Source organism: Pseudophryne corroboree, chromosome 4 (genome assembly GCF_028390025.1).
Source record: "Pseudophryne corroboree isolate aPseCor3 chromosome 4, aPseCor3.hap2, whole genome shotgun sequence".
Taxonomy (NCBI): Eukaryota; Metazoa; Chordata; class Amphibia; order Anura; family Myobatrachidae; genus Pseudophryne; species Pseudophryne corroboree.
Genome location: NC_086447.1, coordinates 368,925,042 through 368,938,861, shown reverse-complemented (window position 1 = coordinate 368,938,861; position 13,820 = coordinate 368,925,042). Strand labels below are relative to the sequence as shown.

The 13,820-nt window shown below is 40.8% G+C and overlaps 1 protein-coding gene across 1 annotated transcript in view; it reads left to right on the top strand.

Moving 5' to 3' along the window:
* Positions 1 to 13,820, top strand: part of CAPN10 (calpain 10) — a 158,842-nt gene that overhangs the window by 105,334 nt on the left and 39,688 nt on the right. The window contains exons 7-9 of the mRNA XM_063916574.1: positions 7,366 to 7,625; positions 9,293 to 9,495; positions 10,143 to 10,386. Of these exons, the coding sequence (XP_063772644.1) occupies positions 7,366 to 7,625; positions 9,293 to 9,495; positions 10,143 to 10,386 (707 nt within the window). The remainder of the gene's footprint in view (positions 1 to 7,365; positions 7,626 to 9,292; positions 9,496 to 10,142; positions 10,387 to 13,820) is intronic.

Genomic DNA, 13,820 nt, shown 5'->3' with positions numbered 1-13,820 from the left:
CCCCTTCTCTCTTCTCTCTTCCCTCATACAAACCATGCACTACCTGTTATTTCATATTAAGGAACAGGAGAGGATACTCACAAATATTAAGTATCCCTCAAATATTACCACACAGGTCTGCAGCAGATATCCGAGATGCTTCCACAGGTTACTTTGGGTTGGGTATGGGTGACGGGCGGTCGAGAGGCCGGCGGTCACATTACCGACGCTGGGATCCCGGCCGCCAGAATGCAGAGAGGGGGGCGAGAGCAACAAAGCCCCTTTGTCAAGGTGAAAGGGACGTGCCAACCCTAAAACGTTAGTACTATGGACTTATTATATACTACCCATTTGAAATACTTTGCCACTGTATGTATTCTACTTACGGAGTGACTCTTGTGATCCAGAGGGCACTGGAGTGGACCATTTTTATGGTGGAGTACCAGACTATTTCGGACTGTGTGTGTCTTTTGTGTGAGTGTGTGTATATGTGTGTGTATGTATGTGTATATATATGTGTGTGTGTGTGTGTGTGTGTGTATATATATATATATATATATATATATATATATATTTATTCTTGGCGGCGTGGCACTCCTGACGAAAATATGAAACAAATATATTGAAACGTTGATGAGCAGATCTTATCCGTCTTTCTTTACAAAGAAGCCGGAGAGAGAGAGATAAGCACTCAATAATGGAATTCGTTATTTAATATATTTTAGATTTAATGGGTAGTTTATGTAAAGCTTTCAAGCAAGGTAAAGCTTAGATGTGCACACTTTAGCTACAGTATGAACCAGAGGTTTCTGGTAAGTCACTTTCCTCAAACACCATGTTTCTTTACAGAGTGCTGTGTGCTGGCTCCAGTCAGGCAACGGGCTTTTCAGATTAAACAGCTGGGCACATCAGGCACATCTCTGCCTCCTCCCGGTGCTGCGTTCAGCATGTCATACAGACACACTGTCACAGCCTGCGGCTGCGCTATTCAGCAGGTCCCAGGCAGAACACGGAGAGCCACAGTTCACGGCCCGCGGTGCAGTTGGAGGGAGATGGAGATTAATCATCATCTCCCTTCACTTTAAATATTCATCTGGCTGCAGCTACTCACTGGCCGGCGTTGTCCTCCCGTCTTCACCGGGGCACACAGCGCAGCACTGGGGAAATACTATGCAGTGCAGGGAGGGCTGCCGCTTGTGTGAAGCAGCCTTCCCCTGCACCGCCAGTTGTATTTTAACACGCAGCGGCTAGGCCGGCGGCCAAGTGGTGTTTCTAGTAACTGGTGCATACCTGGAGGTGCATACCTGGAGGAGGACTGTGCCTGAGGAGGATACAGGTGGTGAGGACCATGGGCATCAGGGATAGAGAATCTGGAGGCCCGGTTGCTTGATTAGGTCCATGTGGAAACGCAGACCTCGGAGGGAGAGGAAGCAGAAACGTGGTAAAAGAGCTGGCATTAGACTGAGATTGTGTCTATGCCCTTACAGACCTGCTCTTCCCAGTGTGTTTCTTGCAAATGTGAGGTCGCTTCCAAATAAATTAGATGAGATTCGGGCGACAATAGCTAGCCAGTTTCTTATAAAATCGTGTTCCCTTATGATATTTACTGAGACTTGGCTGAACGATTATATGTTGGATACTGCTATACAGCTTGCGGACAGAACATTATTTAGATCAGATAGGACTTTGGATTCTGGTAAATCCAAAGGTGGAGGTGTTTGCGTGTATGTGAATGATAATTGGTGTTCTGACGCACTCCTCATTGAAAATTTCTGTTCGCTAAATATAGAGTATGCTATTGTTAAATGCCGTCCTTTTTATCTCCCGAGAGAATTTTCAGTGGTAATGGTGGTTGTTGTCTATATTCCCCCTGATGCTCATGTAGTATCAGCTTTGGGGTGTTTGTACACTGCTATAGCTAAATTAGAATCTAAATATGTTGATGGTGTATTCTTAGTTGCGGGTGACTTTAATCAGGCTAGATTGAAGGCTGTTTTGCCTAAATATTATCAGTACATTAATACTCCTACTAGAGGGAAAAATTTCCTGGACCATGTGTATTGTAACATCAAGGAAGTTTATTTACCTTTTAGGCATGCTAACATTGGCAATTCGGATCATATCTCTGTTTCTGGTGCCCACATACAAACCCCTAGTCCAGCGTTTTAAACCTGAAATTAAATCTATTGTGACATGGCCTAAAGAGGCATTGGTCAAGCTCAAAGATATGTTGGAATTTACTGACTGGGATTTGTTTATCGAGGAATCCTGGGAGGGGGAGAATAACAATAAATTGGTTAATGTAGATTATCTTACCTCTATGGTACTAGGTTATATTAATTGTTGTATCGAGAGTGTCACCGGTAGGAGACGTGTGAAAGTCTTCGCAAATAATAAGCCGTGGGTAAATGATACAGTGAGAGCGTTATTAACAGCAAGGGATAGAGCTTTTAAATCTAATGACCAGGTTGCCTTTAGGGTCGCTAGATTAAATTTAAAAAGGGGAATTCGTGATGCAAAGAGAGCGTTCTCGGCTAAACTTGAAACTAAATTTAAAAACGATAGAGATGCGAGAAGCTTGTGGAAGGGAATACAGGATATCACCGACTGTAAAGCTAATAAGGGTAACTTGGAACAACCCATGGATCCCACGTTTGGTGAAACATTGAATATTTTTTATTCACGTTTCGATAAGGTTGTTGATTTTCCTCCTAGGTGGGGAGTAAATGAGGGTGAGGGTGTGCCATTGGTATTGGACGAATTGTCTGTAAAGAAGTGCTTTGCCACTATTAAATCTAGTAAAGCCCCTGGTCCCAATGGAATTCCAGGGAGTGTAATTAAGAATTGCTCTGAACAGTTAGCGGGAATTTTGACTATAATTTTTAATCTTTCACTTGCCCAATGTGTTGTCCCCAAAAGTTTTAAATCAACAGTAATTGTTCCCATTCCGAAAAATGGAAAAAGTAATACCAGCGAGCCAAATGATTTCAGGCCAATTGCTCTTACTTCACTTATTATGAAGTCATTTGAGAAATTAGTTATGAGACACATAAAGGGTTTTTTACCGGATAGTTTGGATCCCTTTCAATTCGCATATAGAGCAAATAGATCAACTGATGATGCTGCTCTCACTTTACTTCACCACGTGCTCACCCATTTAGAAAATAGGAATTCCTCCGTAAGAATTTTATTTGTAGACTACAGTTTGGCTTTTAATACTGTTATTCCCACTTCTTTAGTTAATAAACTGACTCAGTTAGGTTTGGGCAGTTTTGTCTGCAGATGGATTTTTGATTTTCTAACAGACTGTCAGGCAGGCAGTCAGGACTAATAATAAAATTACTAGTGAGGTAATGATTAGCACTGGTGTCCCACAGGGTTGTGTGTTGAGTCCGTTACTCTATTCTTTGTTTACCTACGATTGCATCTCAAAGTCAGATTCTGTGCATATAATCAAATTTGCAGACGATATTGCCATCGTGGGTCTTATTGGTGGAAATGATGACTCACAATTTATATCTGAAGTAGGTAGGTTGAAGGAGTGGAGTCAAGAAAATCATTTGATACTTAATGTCAAAAAGACTAAGGAGATGATTATCGATTTTAGAATTAAAAATAGGTATATTTATGGTCCCTTAGTTTTAGATAAGCAGGAGGTGGAGACTGTAACATCTTTTAGATTTTTGGGCTTGACTATATCTAATGATTTGTCATGAAATTCCCATGTTAATGCTGCTACAAAGAAAGCTCAACAGCGTTTATACTTTCTTAGGAAGATGCGATCAGCAGGTATAAAAGAGGTAATTTTAATTAACTTTTATTCATGTATTATCGAGAGTGTTCTTACTTATGGTATTTTAGCCTGGTTCGGAAATTGTAGTATTATAGAGCGTAAGTCATTGGAAAGAATTGTGAAAACTGCTGGCAAGATAATTGGGTTACAATTGCCTAGTATTCAGTCTGTTTATGAGAAGAGGCTCCTTGCGAAGGCTGGGAGTATACTGGGTGATGTGACTCATCCTAATTATGGGATGTTTACTTTACTCCCCTCAAACTCTCGCTATAGATCGATATTGTGTAAGACCAGCCGGCTGAAAGATAGCTTTTTTCCTAGGGCTATAACAATGCTTAATGGTTCTAAATGTAGATAGGATTGTCGCAGCTGCCTATGTGTTATCATGTCCTTACGGCTTTTTTTAAAGTATCTTATGGTATTGTTCTTTGTGCTATATATATTTCGTGGTGTCTGTTCTTTTGCTTACATGAAAATTTCATTGATTGTTCATGCGTTGAATATTTAATGACAATAAAACCAAATTCCAATTCCAAATTCCAAAACTGCCTGTAGTGGTTCTGGAGGGTGGTGCTTCAGGGCGACCAGTGATGGATACATATTTTCCTGTCTGCAATAGCACATTAAATCCTACGGGCCTATTTTGATGGGGGGCCTGGAGCTGCAGCTCCATCCACCCCATTGTTAATCCGGCCATGCCTATAAGGAATTCCCCAACCAATCACTGCGATTCCTGTATACCTGTCATTTCATTTGTCAGGACCTGTTTAAGCATAGGTATACTGTGGCTGCAAATTCAATTATGTATATGTAATTGTTGAGTTTAAAAGGTTTGTTTCAAGTTTAAAATTATAATATACTTAAAATTTACACTGGATGATGAATTTTTATAAATAAGATATATACTTTATAGATTAGGAAAAAAAGAGGGACAGGAATATAAGAAAAAGAGAACAGAGACGATAATCATGCCAGGTGACCGAATTAATTATACAAATTATAAATATTTTTTGTTGTATCAAATGACGATGGCTATCTTAATCCTTGTATTTGAGCAGGTGAATGCTAAAATTAAATATTGTGTTGTACTGTCATATGAAGTACCGCTTTATAATTGTTTGATCGTGCTCTTCGGTTATAATCAAAGTGTGTTAGGTATGGAGTGGTGGTGAGAAGAAAAAGAAAGTGAAATAAGTGTTAAAAAATAAGCTGTGTGTTTAATTCTAAATTACCAAATCAACCGTGTTAGTGAGTAGTTACCCCCATTAAGTTATGTGTGTGGCTACTAATTGTGACGTGTTGATGAAATTGTGGTAAAATAATTTGATTGTAAATAATAAATGAAATATATCCATAATAATTTGTCGAGTGAGAGTACTTGGAATAGATTGCAAAAGCTGCCTTGTGTGGTCTCCATATTTTCTACTCTGACTCCTGACTACCGCTCCTGGGTGTCGCTAGCTCCACCTTCTCGGTATGAGTGCAAAACAGGTTGTGGTGAGCTGAACAGCTAGTGGACGAGAGTGTGTGTCTTCCTTGCCTTTTCTGCAGGCCAAGTGGGAACTACCTGCTGCTCAGATTTGGCGATATTTACAAAGTAAACATTTTGTACAGGGAGCGGCGCTCCGTGCAGCCTGTACCAGACCTTTGACTCCCTTTGAGGACATGTGTCTCGCCCCCTTTACACCCAGCGCATTCTTTCTTGAGGGGATACAAACATCTGATTGAATACATGTACTCTGTACCTCCTAAATATGCTAGAGACTGTGAGCGAGATTTACAGCTAGATCTGAGGGATGGAGATTGAAACAGTATCTTTTCAAAATACATTTATTAATTCTTTCTTTAAGTTATTCTGTGATTGAGGCAAAATTCAAAGTTCTCTCTCTTTGGTACCGATGCCATCTTACCCTTACGAAGATGTTTCCTGGGTTTCCGGATAAATTGTTGACACTGTAACTTGGTGGTTTGTTCCCCATTACATATTTGGTGGGACTGCAGTCTCCTACACCCTTTCTGGCATCAGGTGATGTCTGTTTCCAAGTCGATAGTGGGTGGAGAGACCCCTTCTGATTCCTCGATCTGGCTTCTTAATCTATACCCTGGTCCTCTGGCAACATATAAAAAGTCCTTGCTAAAGCTCTTTAATAGTGCGGCGAAAGCTGCGAATGCGGTTCACTGGTGTTCTGCTTCGGCCCCCCACACTTAGGAATGGTTTGCCAGAATAGATTTGTATATGTCTATGGAAGGTCTCCGTCTGAGTCTGGAGAGTAATCAGGAGTTCTCCTGCACCTGGTACCCATGGTTGCAATTCAACTCTTCAAGGCCCATCTTAATGATTGTTGGTTGAGCCTCGAGACCTTCCCCTGTTAGGGTTCTTATATTTGCTTCTGCTGATGTCCACCTCCTTTCCCCTTCTATGTATTAACATGGATGGGCTCGCAACTCCTTCCCTCCTTTCCTCCCCTTCTCTCCCATCCTCTACGTTTTGTGTGTTTGTCTTTACCATTGTCTGTTTGAATTGTTTCTAATATTTGTTATGTACTGTATTGGATTTTTTTCAGCTTTCTCCGACTAGCCTATGCTGTACGTGCCCTTTATTACGCATTTTGATATACTGTATTCGGAAATTTTGTACTTGTTATTGAAAAACAGTAAATATATACGTGGGAATTCAATTGTTATTTTAGCCGGCAACCAGCATATGGTGCCCAGTAGCTCCGTTCGGGCGCGATCAGCTGCCAGCGCAGGCACCCCAGGGAGTGGCAAGCCGAAATGAGATAAAAGTGACCCATTTGAGCACTCAAACTGAACTTATTGCAATGCACCCATTAGTTTTGCCAGGTTTAGCTGCTTAGTCTCAAGATTAGATAAGGTTTCTTGGGTCCTCATCTCACATATATAGGGGTGTTGTATGCAAGGTCGACAGTAACTAGGTCGACCACTATTGGTCGACAGTAACTAGGTCGACAGGGTCTCTAGGTCGACATGAGTTTTTTTGTGTTTTGTTTATTTTGTGTCGTTTTCTCCATACAGTGACCGGGAACCTCAATTAGTGCACCGTGTTCGCTCGCCATGCACCGATCAAGGTGCCTCGCTGCGCTCGGCATTGGTTACTATTCCCAATCGTAGTCCGCGTGGATCGTTAAGTATGGAAAAGATGGGAAAAATAATTGTCAAAAACTCATGTCGACCTTTTGACCTGTCGACCTAGAACATGTTGACCTAGAGACCCTGTTGACCAATAGTGGTCGACCTAGTTACTGTCGACCTAGAGACCGGATCGCCATACTGTATATAGATATATGACTCTGAAAATAAAGTACAGACTGGCATGAGGCACTTTGTATCCTGCTAGGCAAATTAAGCATTTGTGCATATTTAATTTATTGCATTACTCGTCTCTCAGCCTTGAGTGATTTACAGTCTATCAGTGTGTGATACCCTGCACTTTGCATGTAGCAAAACCTGCTTGTCGCCATAGTGGTCAATAGGACAGGTGTTACATCTTTATTCTCACTTGTTCTAGCAAACATTATCATGGATGCAACAATGTTCTCTCTGATTTTCCAATGCATTTTTATTTTCCATAGGCTGCCCTCTGCTTCACTCACAACAGATTTATGGTTCTTGGCTTAAGGGACAGAACGCAGGTGGATCGCGTAACAATGTCAGCTTTCCTGATAACCCAAAGTTCTGGTTGCACATTAGGAAGCAAAGTGAAGTGTATTTAGCACTTCTGCAAAGGCAGCGAAGTGACACTGGAGTCACCAAATCCTTGCACAGCAGTTGGTCAAGAAAAGTGAGCGCAAATAGTACTGCTCTGCATGCTGTAGGACTCCATGTCTGGAAGGTAAGTGTGAGAATAAACTTTGTCACTGTTATTTTAGAGCAAATGTTATTTGATGTACAGACACCTGATATGCTTACTTTTATTTATTTGTTGTCATTTAGGGGCAAATGTATTAACCTGGAGAAGGCATAAGGAAGTGATAAACCAGTGATATGTGCAAGGTGATAAAGGCAGCAGCCAATCAGATCCTAACTGTTAATTTACATATTGGAGCTGATTGGCTTGTTCCTTTATCACCTTGCACATATCACTGGTTTATCACTTCCTTATGCCATCTCCAGGTTAATACATCTGCCCCTTAGTAACTTCCAATAAGTGGAGAATTAGTGTTACAGAACAGTCATTCACTTGGTCGCTAGTATCAAAGATATGAATAGAACACGTTAATCACTGATTGATATCTACATTTACATTATTTGTTACATTCTGTTCAGAAGCTACTGGGATATTGTCCTTTTATGTGCCTGGCCCTCTTGGAAAATTATACAGACTAATTTTGCAGCATTTATTTATGAATAGTTATTTATGCATGCAAACTCTGCAGCACTTCACAGATACATTGTCAGTCCTTCTCATCAATCCCTACTCCCTACATTCCCTACCACATGTACGCAAAGACTAGGTCTAGTTTGTCAGAAGGTCAAAAGGTGAACACTATAATGTTGAATTTCACAATGTCTACATGGTTAAAATGTCGACTATGAAATGTAGATACAGTTAAAATGTCTGCAATAGAAATATTATAGTTGGGATTAGTCTTAAAATTAGGTGTACACTTTATGCACCAGTCAACATTTTAGCTGTCAGCATTTTGAACATGTTGACATTGTCATGTACGTGTCGATATTACAATGTCTATAAAACAGACCAGACACGTGAATTATATCATCAATCTCATGCTACATGGTTTCACCTTTCCTTAGTAGAGACCCCAGGGGCCTATTGATAGTTTTAATAGTTTGTTTTTTGTTTTAATATGCGTGTTATATGTCTGTTTTGACGAGTAAAATTAGTTGTGTTAACATCCCGAAGAAGCACAGTAGGACAGTTCAATCAGTCTCCTGGCAACTAGTTGAGTGTGCAGACCAGGAGTCTTCATGCTTGATTGCTACAGCTTCCTCTTGGTTCCTGTGTGATCACTTGCTATTCTGCCATTTTAAGGATTTCTCACATTACTTTGCGGGTGTAATTAGGCTGATTTTGTTAGGGCTGGGATTTACTTGGATACCTGCTCTGTTCTGCTCAGTGGAGTCCATGTATCTGTGCTATTTAGAAGATCAGGATTCCGGCATCGGTATAGTGATCGGCGGGATCCCGACCACCGGTTACATAACTACATCCCGTCTCCCTGCGCATGTGGAGATTGGTGGTACACACTAGGCAGATATTAATATCACTATTTGGTCCCTCATTAATCTTCACTGTATTGCATGCGAGAACGTGTGATTGGCTGTGCAGCATAGCCATTCACACAACCTTGCTTGCAGGAGCATGCAATCGGACGTACACGCTGCAAGATACGGATGATTTGACATTCCGATTCACCCGGATCGGACAACTCTGCATGATATTGTGCAAGTGTGTACCCAGCTTTATCTATTGACTTCATAACCCCTTAGAATAGTTAAAATAAATACTTATTATTATTTTTTTTGTCTTGTCCCTAGGTGAAAAAACATCGATTTAACCTGCAGAAGACTATTTTGTCAACCCCTGTTGTTGGGACCGCCTCACACTGCTATGACCGACAGCTACATCTGCGCTGTGATCTATCACCAGGATATTACCTGCTCATCCCCAGTACCTTTCATAAGGATACAGCAGGGGATTTCTTACTACGTGTCCTGTCTAATGGCCCCATCGTGCTCAGGTTGAACATTACACCCTATATCAGTCACTATTGTACCCACAATCACCACTGGTTGCTTTCTTTGTCCAAATAGCTTTTTTTGTGTTATCCTTCTCATTTTATGCTTCATTCAATGCTGCCCTAAGTATGTCTGATGGATACTCGTGTAGTAAATGCAGCCCTGCATCTAACACATCACTTTGAGTGTCAAAAACTAAAATCATTCATTAGGTGATGAGATATAGCACTTGATTCTGAGGTGGATTGAATGTTTAGATTGGGCACAAATGTCTGATGTTTTAATTCTGCATGCCAGGGTACGCCTAGCAGAATTGCATGGAGAACCATGCAATTTCAGTTGGCATTCCTGGGCAGTGATTGGGGGGGGGGGGGGGGGGGGCTAATGACAGCAGGCGTGTCGGTGTCAGGGACTGCATCGAAAGATGCTGTTCCACTGGCACCGGCGGCCATGTTCTGACAGACATTTGGCATAACAATTAGATTCTGTTAATGTCCGGTGGTGCTGCAGATATCTGATCGATGGTTAGTCTTTGTGCACAGATCAGATTTGGGCGGCATGGCATTAACATAAAGACACAAATGCATCTACTTATGAATCGCCCCCATAGTGAGGCTCTATTGTGATATTCTGTATTTATTGAATGCAGTGAATTAACCACCAGTCCTGTGGTAAGGGCCAATGAAGATGTGCAAGGAATATGGGAGACCCAGGAGCTGGTGGGACAGTGGAAGAAGGGTAGCACTGCAGGAGGCAGCAGGAATTTTTCCTCTTATCACCTCAACCCAGCCCTTCCTATTTTTGTGCCCACTAAAGTCCATCTGGTGAAGGTGACGTTGCGACAGAATTGTCCGGAAGACCAGTGTCATGCGATTGGGTTCCATGTGTACTTGGTGAGTGACATATTTGAGTCTGTGGTTGTAAAATTTACAGTATAAGTATAAATAGAGCATTACTAGATGCCTATACTTAAAGTAAACCTGATCCCGAAAAAGAGGAATAAGTTTCCAGTTTACAAGAATCCTAGATGAATAAAATACTCCTTTATAATGAGGTGTCATAACCATAAGCTTTACTGTATGTGTGTGTGTGTATGTATGTATATATATATATATATATATATATATATCTACTATCATCCACTAGGGGACACCGGAGTTAAACAGCTGGGGTGTGAAAAGTGCAGACCGGAGGTAGCACAATGTGATAAATAAAAAAAAACTATGCACAGCTGTCTCCTCCCCCTTCACACCCGCCATCCCTCCAGTTTGACAAATTGTGGTGGGAGGTAGAAGCACAAAACAGGAGCTCTTGATCCATAAGAATTTATTTCTAAACAGTTTCAGTTGCCCAATCCCACCTGATAGAAAGGAGGGTGTAGGTTGATGCTAAGGTATTCTGGGAGTGCGTGTGAGACAAAGATCCCTGTGGAAGGGATCAGCGGCTCACTCAGGAGATCTGCTAAACAGTGAGAAGCATAAGACTACATACCCTAGAACGATGCCGGCCGTAAGAAGGAGTTATTCAGGTCTGGCTTTTACTTAATTTAGGATGCAGTACTTTCATGCCAGAGGTAGAGGTTTTGGAGGACAAACTCGTGGAAACAGAGGCAGAGGCCGTTCCCAGTCAACAACCCGAAATCAGGACTCTAAGCCCACTAACAAAACGTTGGCATGACAGTCTCCCAGTTCATCTTGGGTCCCTCAAGGTGGGCGCCCAGTTGACAAGGTTTCAGGAAGCCTGGGCTGAAACCTCTACAGAAGTCTGGGTCAACAATATCCCAGGGATACAAAATAGAATTTCTAATATGCCCTCACAGTCAATTCTTTAGTATGGGTCTACCTCGGTGCCCTCAAAAGGCAAGGGCATTAGAAACAGCAATCCAAAAATTGCTTCAAACAGGTGATAGTACCGGTGCGGGTACCACAAAAAGGGACAGATTTTTATACAATTTTTTTTGTGGTACCCAAAGAAGATGGATCAGTCAGACCCATTCTAAAATTAACGGTGTTCAATCAATTCCTGACAGTTTACTGGTTCAAGATGGAATCGATACAGTCGGTCATTGCAGGGTTGGAACAGGGATTCATGGTGTCAATGGACATAAAGGATGCGTACCTCTATGTTCCAATTTGGACACCACATCAAGCATATCTGAGGTTTAAAAACAAATAGACAATAAATACTTGGCGCCTGATGTTACACAGCTGGCAAATGTATAACTAGGGCTGGGCTGCAGCTTCCTGATAAGGGTTATTGCAAGAACCCTCTAAAGTTTAGAAAAGGAATGTAAATTTAAAACCAAGGTTTTAGCAGGAAGTGCTGTCCAGTCTAATTAGTTGAATTAATAATATTTATTTACACATACATGACATATATGGCCATATAACACATAAAAATATAACAGGTTAAAACATAATTAATAAACACTCAGATATTCACCATTATGTATATTAAATCTGGTGTTAGTAAATCAGTCAGTTTGGAGTTAGTAAGCATGCATTCTTTTTCAATGCTGGTGTTAGTCATTCTCTCCCATTTAGTAGTAGAATAGTCCACTTATAATTAGATCCAACCAATGTTAGTATAGGGCACACTGCCTCTGATATCGCTAATGGTGGTTCTTCTACCTCTCTTAAATGGCATAAATATAGGGGCTTTGCATATTGGAGTCCAATCCTTAGTTGGTATAATGGATCCACAGGGACTTACATACAGGGGAGCGCTCCCTCCAGCTCCTTCCTTATAACAGCCGTTAATTAAAGAGCAATGTCCACAGCTGAACTGTTAAGTATGGGTAAGCACTAGCCAGCACGGAATGCATCCCGATCATGTGACGCGTTCCCCGCCTCTCCACTTCCGGGTATTCGGCGGCTTCCTCAGCCGTGTTTGGTTACAAACCTGCTGAATTCACTTTTATCCTCCCTTAATTGGTGCAATCATCTTATGACCTCACCCCACGGGCATTTTCATCATTGATTACTGGTTGCCAGAACACCATTTATTAGCCATTAAGGTAGACTACACATTCCAGCATTAGAACGACTTCCGATTTCCGGTCACATGTTTGCGTTCCAAAACATTTTACTCCATTAAAACATAACTATTGCATATTATATTATTAAAACGCATAAACAATCAACTATTTCTAGATAGACGTTTGCCAGCCTGCCCATCTATGTTACTAAACCCATCTTTAGGCAATAATCCTAGTGTATAAAAACACCAGGTAACATACACTATCCTAAAAGATTTTCAAACATTATTTAACTCTATCGTGTCATTTAGACCCCCTGGTGTTAGTCTTCATGGTAAAAATACAAAACGCCTCTCGTCTACATAAACGGTTGTATCTGTCTCCCCCTCTTGCTGTCAGTTTTATTTGTTCGATAGCTGTTACCTTTATGTTTTTCATAGAGCCTTTCTTACAGTCCGAAAAATGTCTGTAGAGAGAATTATTCACAGAACTCATCAGAATATTCCGTTTATGTTCCATAAACCTGATGTGTAAATGTCTGGTGGTGCGGCCCACATATTGGAGGCCACACCCACAGTCCTACACACAGATGACAAATTCAGACCTATAGTTAATAAAGTCCTTTAATAGAGAATATTTCCTTAGATACATTAGAGGTGAAGGAGACAGTTTACCTATTGGTACAGTTATACGTAAAGCTACCCATTTTCCCACACTGGTGGAAACCTTGAGGTTTAATAGGTAACCATGTCTCTGAAGGTCCCATTTCATTTACTACTTTTGCTTTTAATCTAAAATTACTAGGAGCCAGTTTCTGTTTTAAATTACCAGATTTCCTAAAAATAATATAGTCATTTAATATACCCGTGCTATTCAGAAGCTCATCAAGTTCTAAAAGATGAAAATTCTTTTTCACAATCTTCTTTATAGCAAAGGCTTTGGAGTTATATTGGGTTACAAAATGAACACCCCTATATATACTTTTCTTTTCCCTTTTCAACATATCCTTTTGATCACCTAGGAGAGACCTCCTATCTAATCCGGCAACCTGAGTTAGTGTAGTACCTAGCAGTTTCTTTGGATGTTCTTGTTCTAGGAATGCATCATACATACATTGTGCTTGTCTCTGGAACACTTCAGGGCAAGAGCAATTCCGTTTTAACCTAATAAATTGACTTTTAGGGACATTTGTCTTCCATTTAGTGAGGTGGCCACTTTTAAAATTCAAGTATTTATTCTGATCGACTTCTTTAATATATGTTTTTGTGTTCAGTTTATTATCTGTTATTGAGAGGGCTATATCTAAAAATGTTATTTCTGACTGATGCATTGTGCTCGTGAAAGTTAACC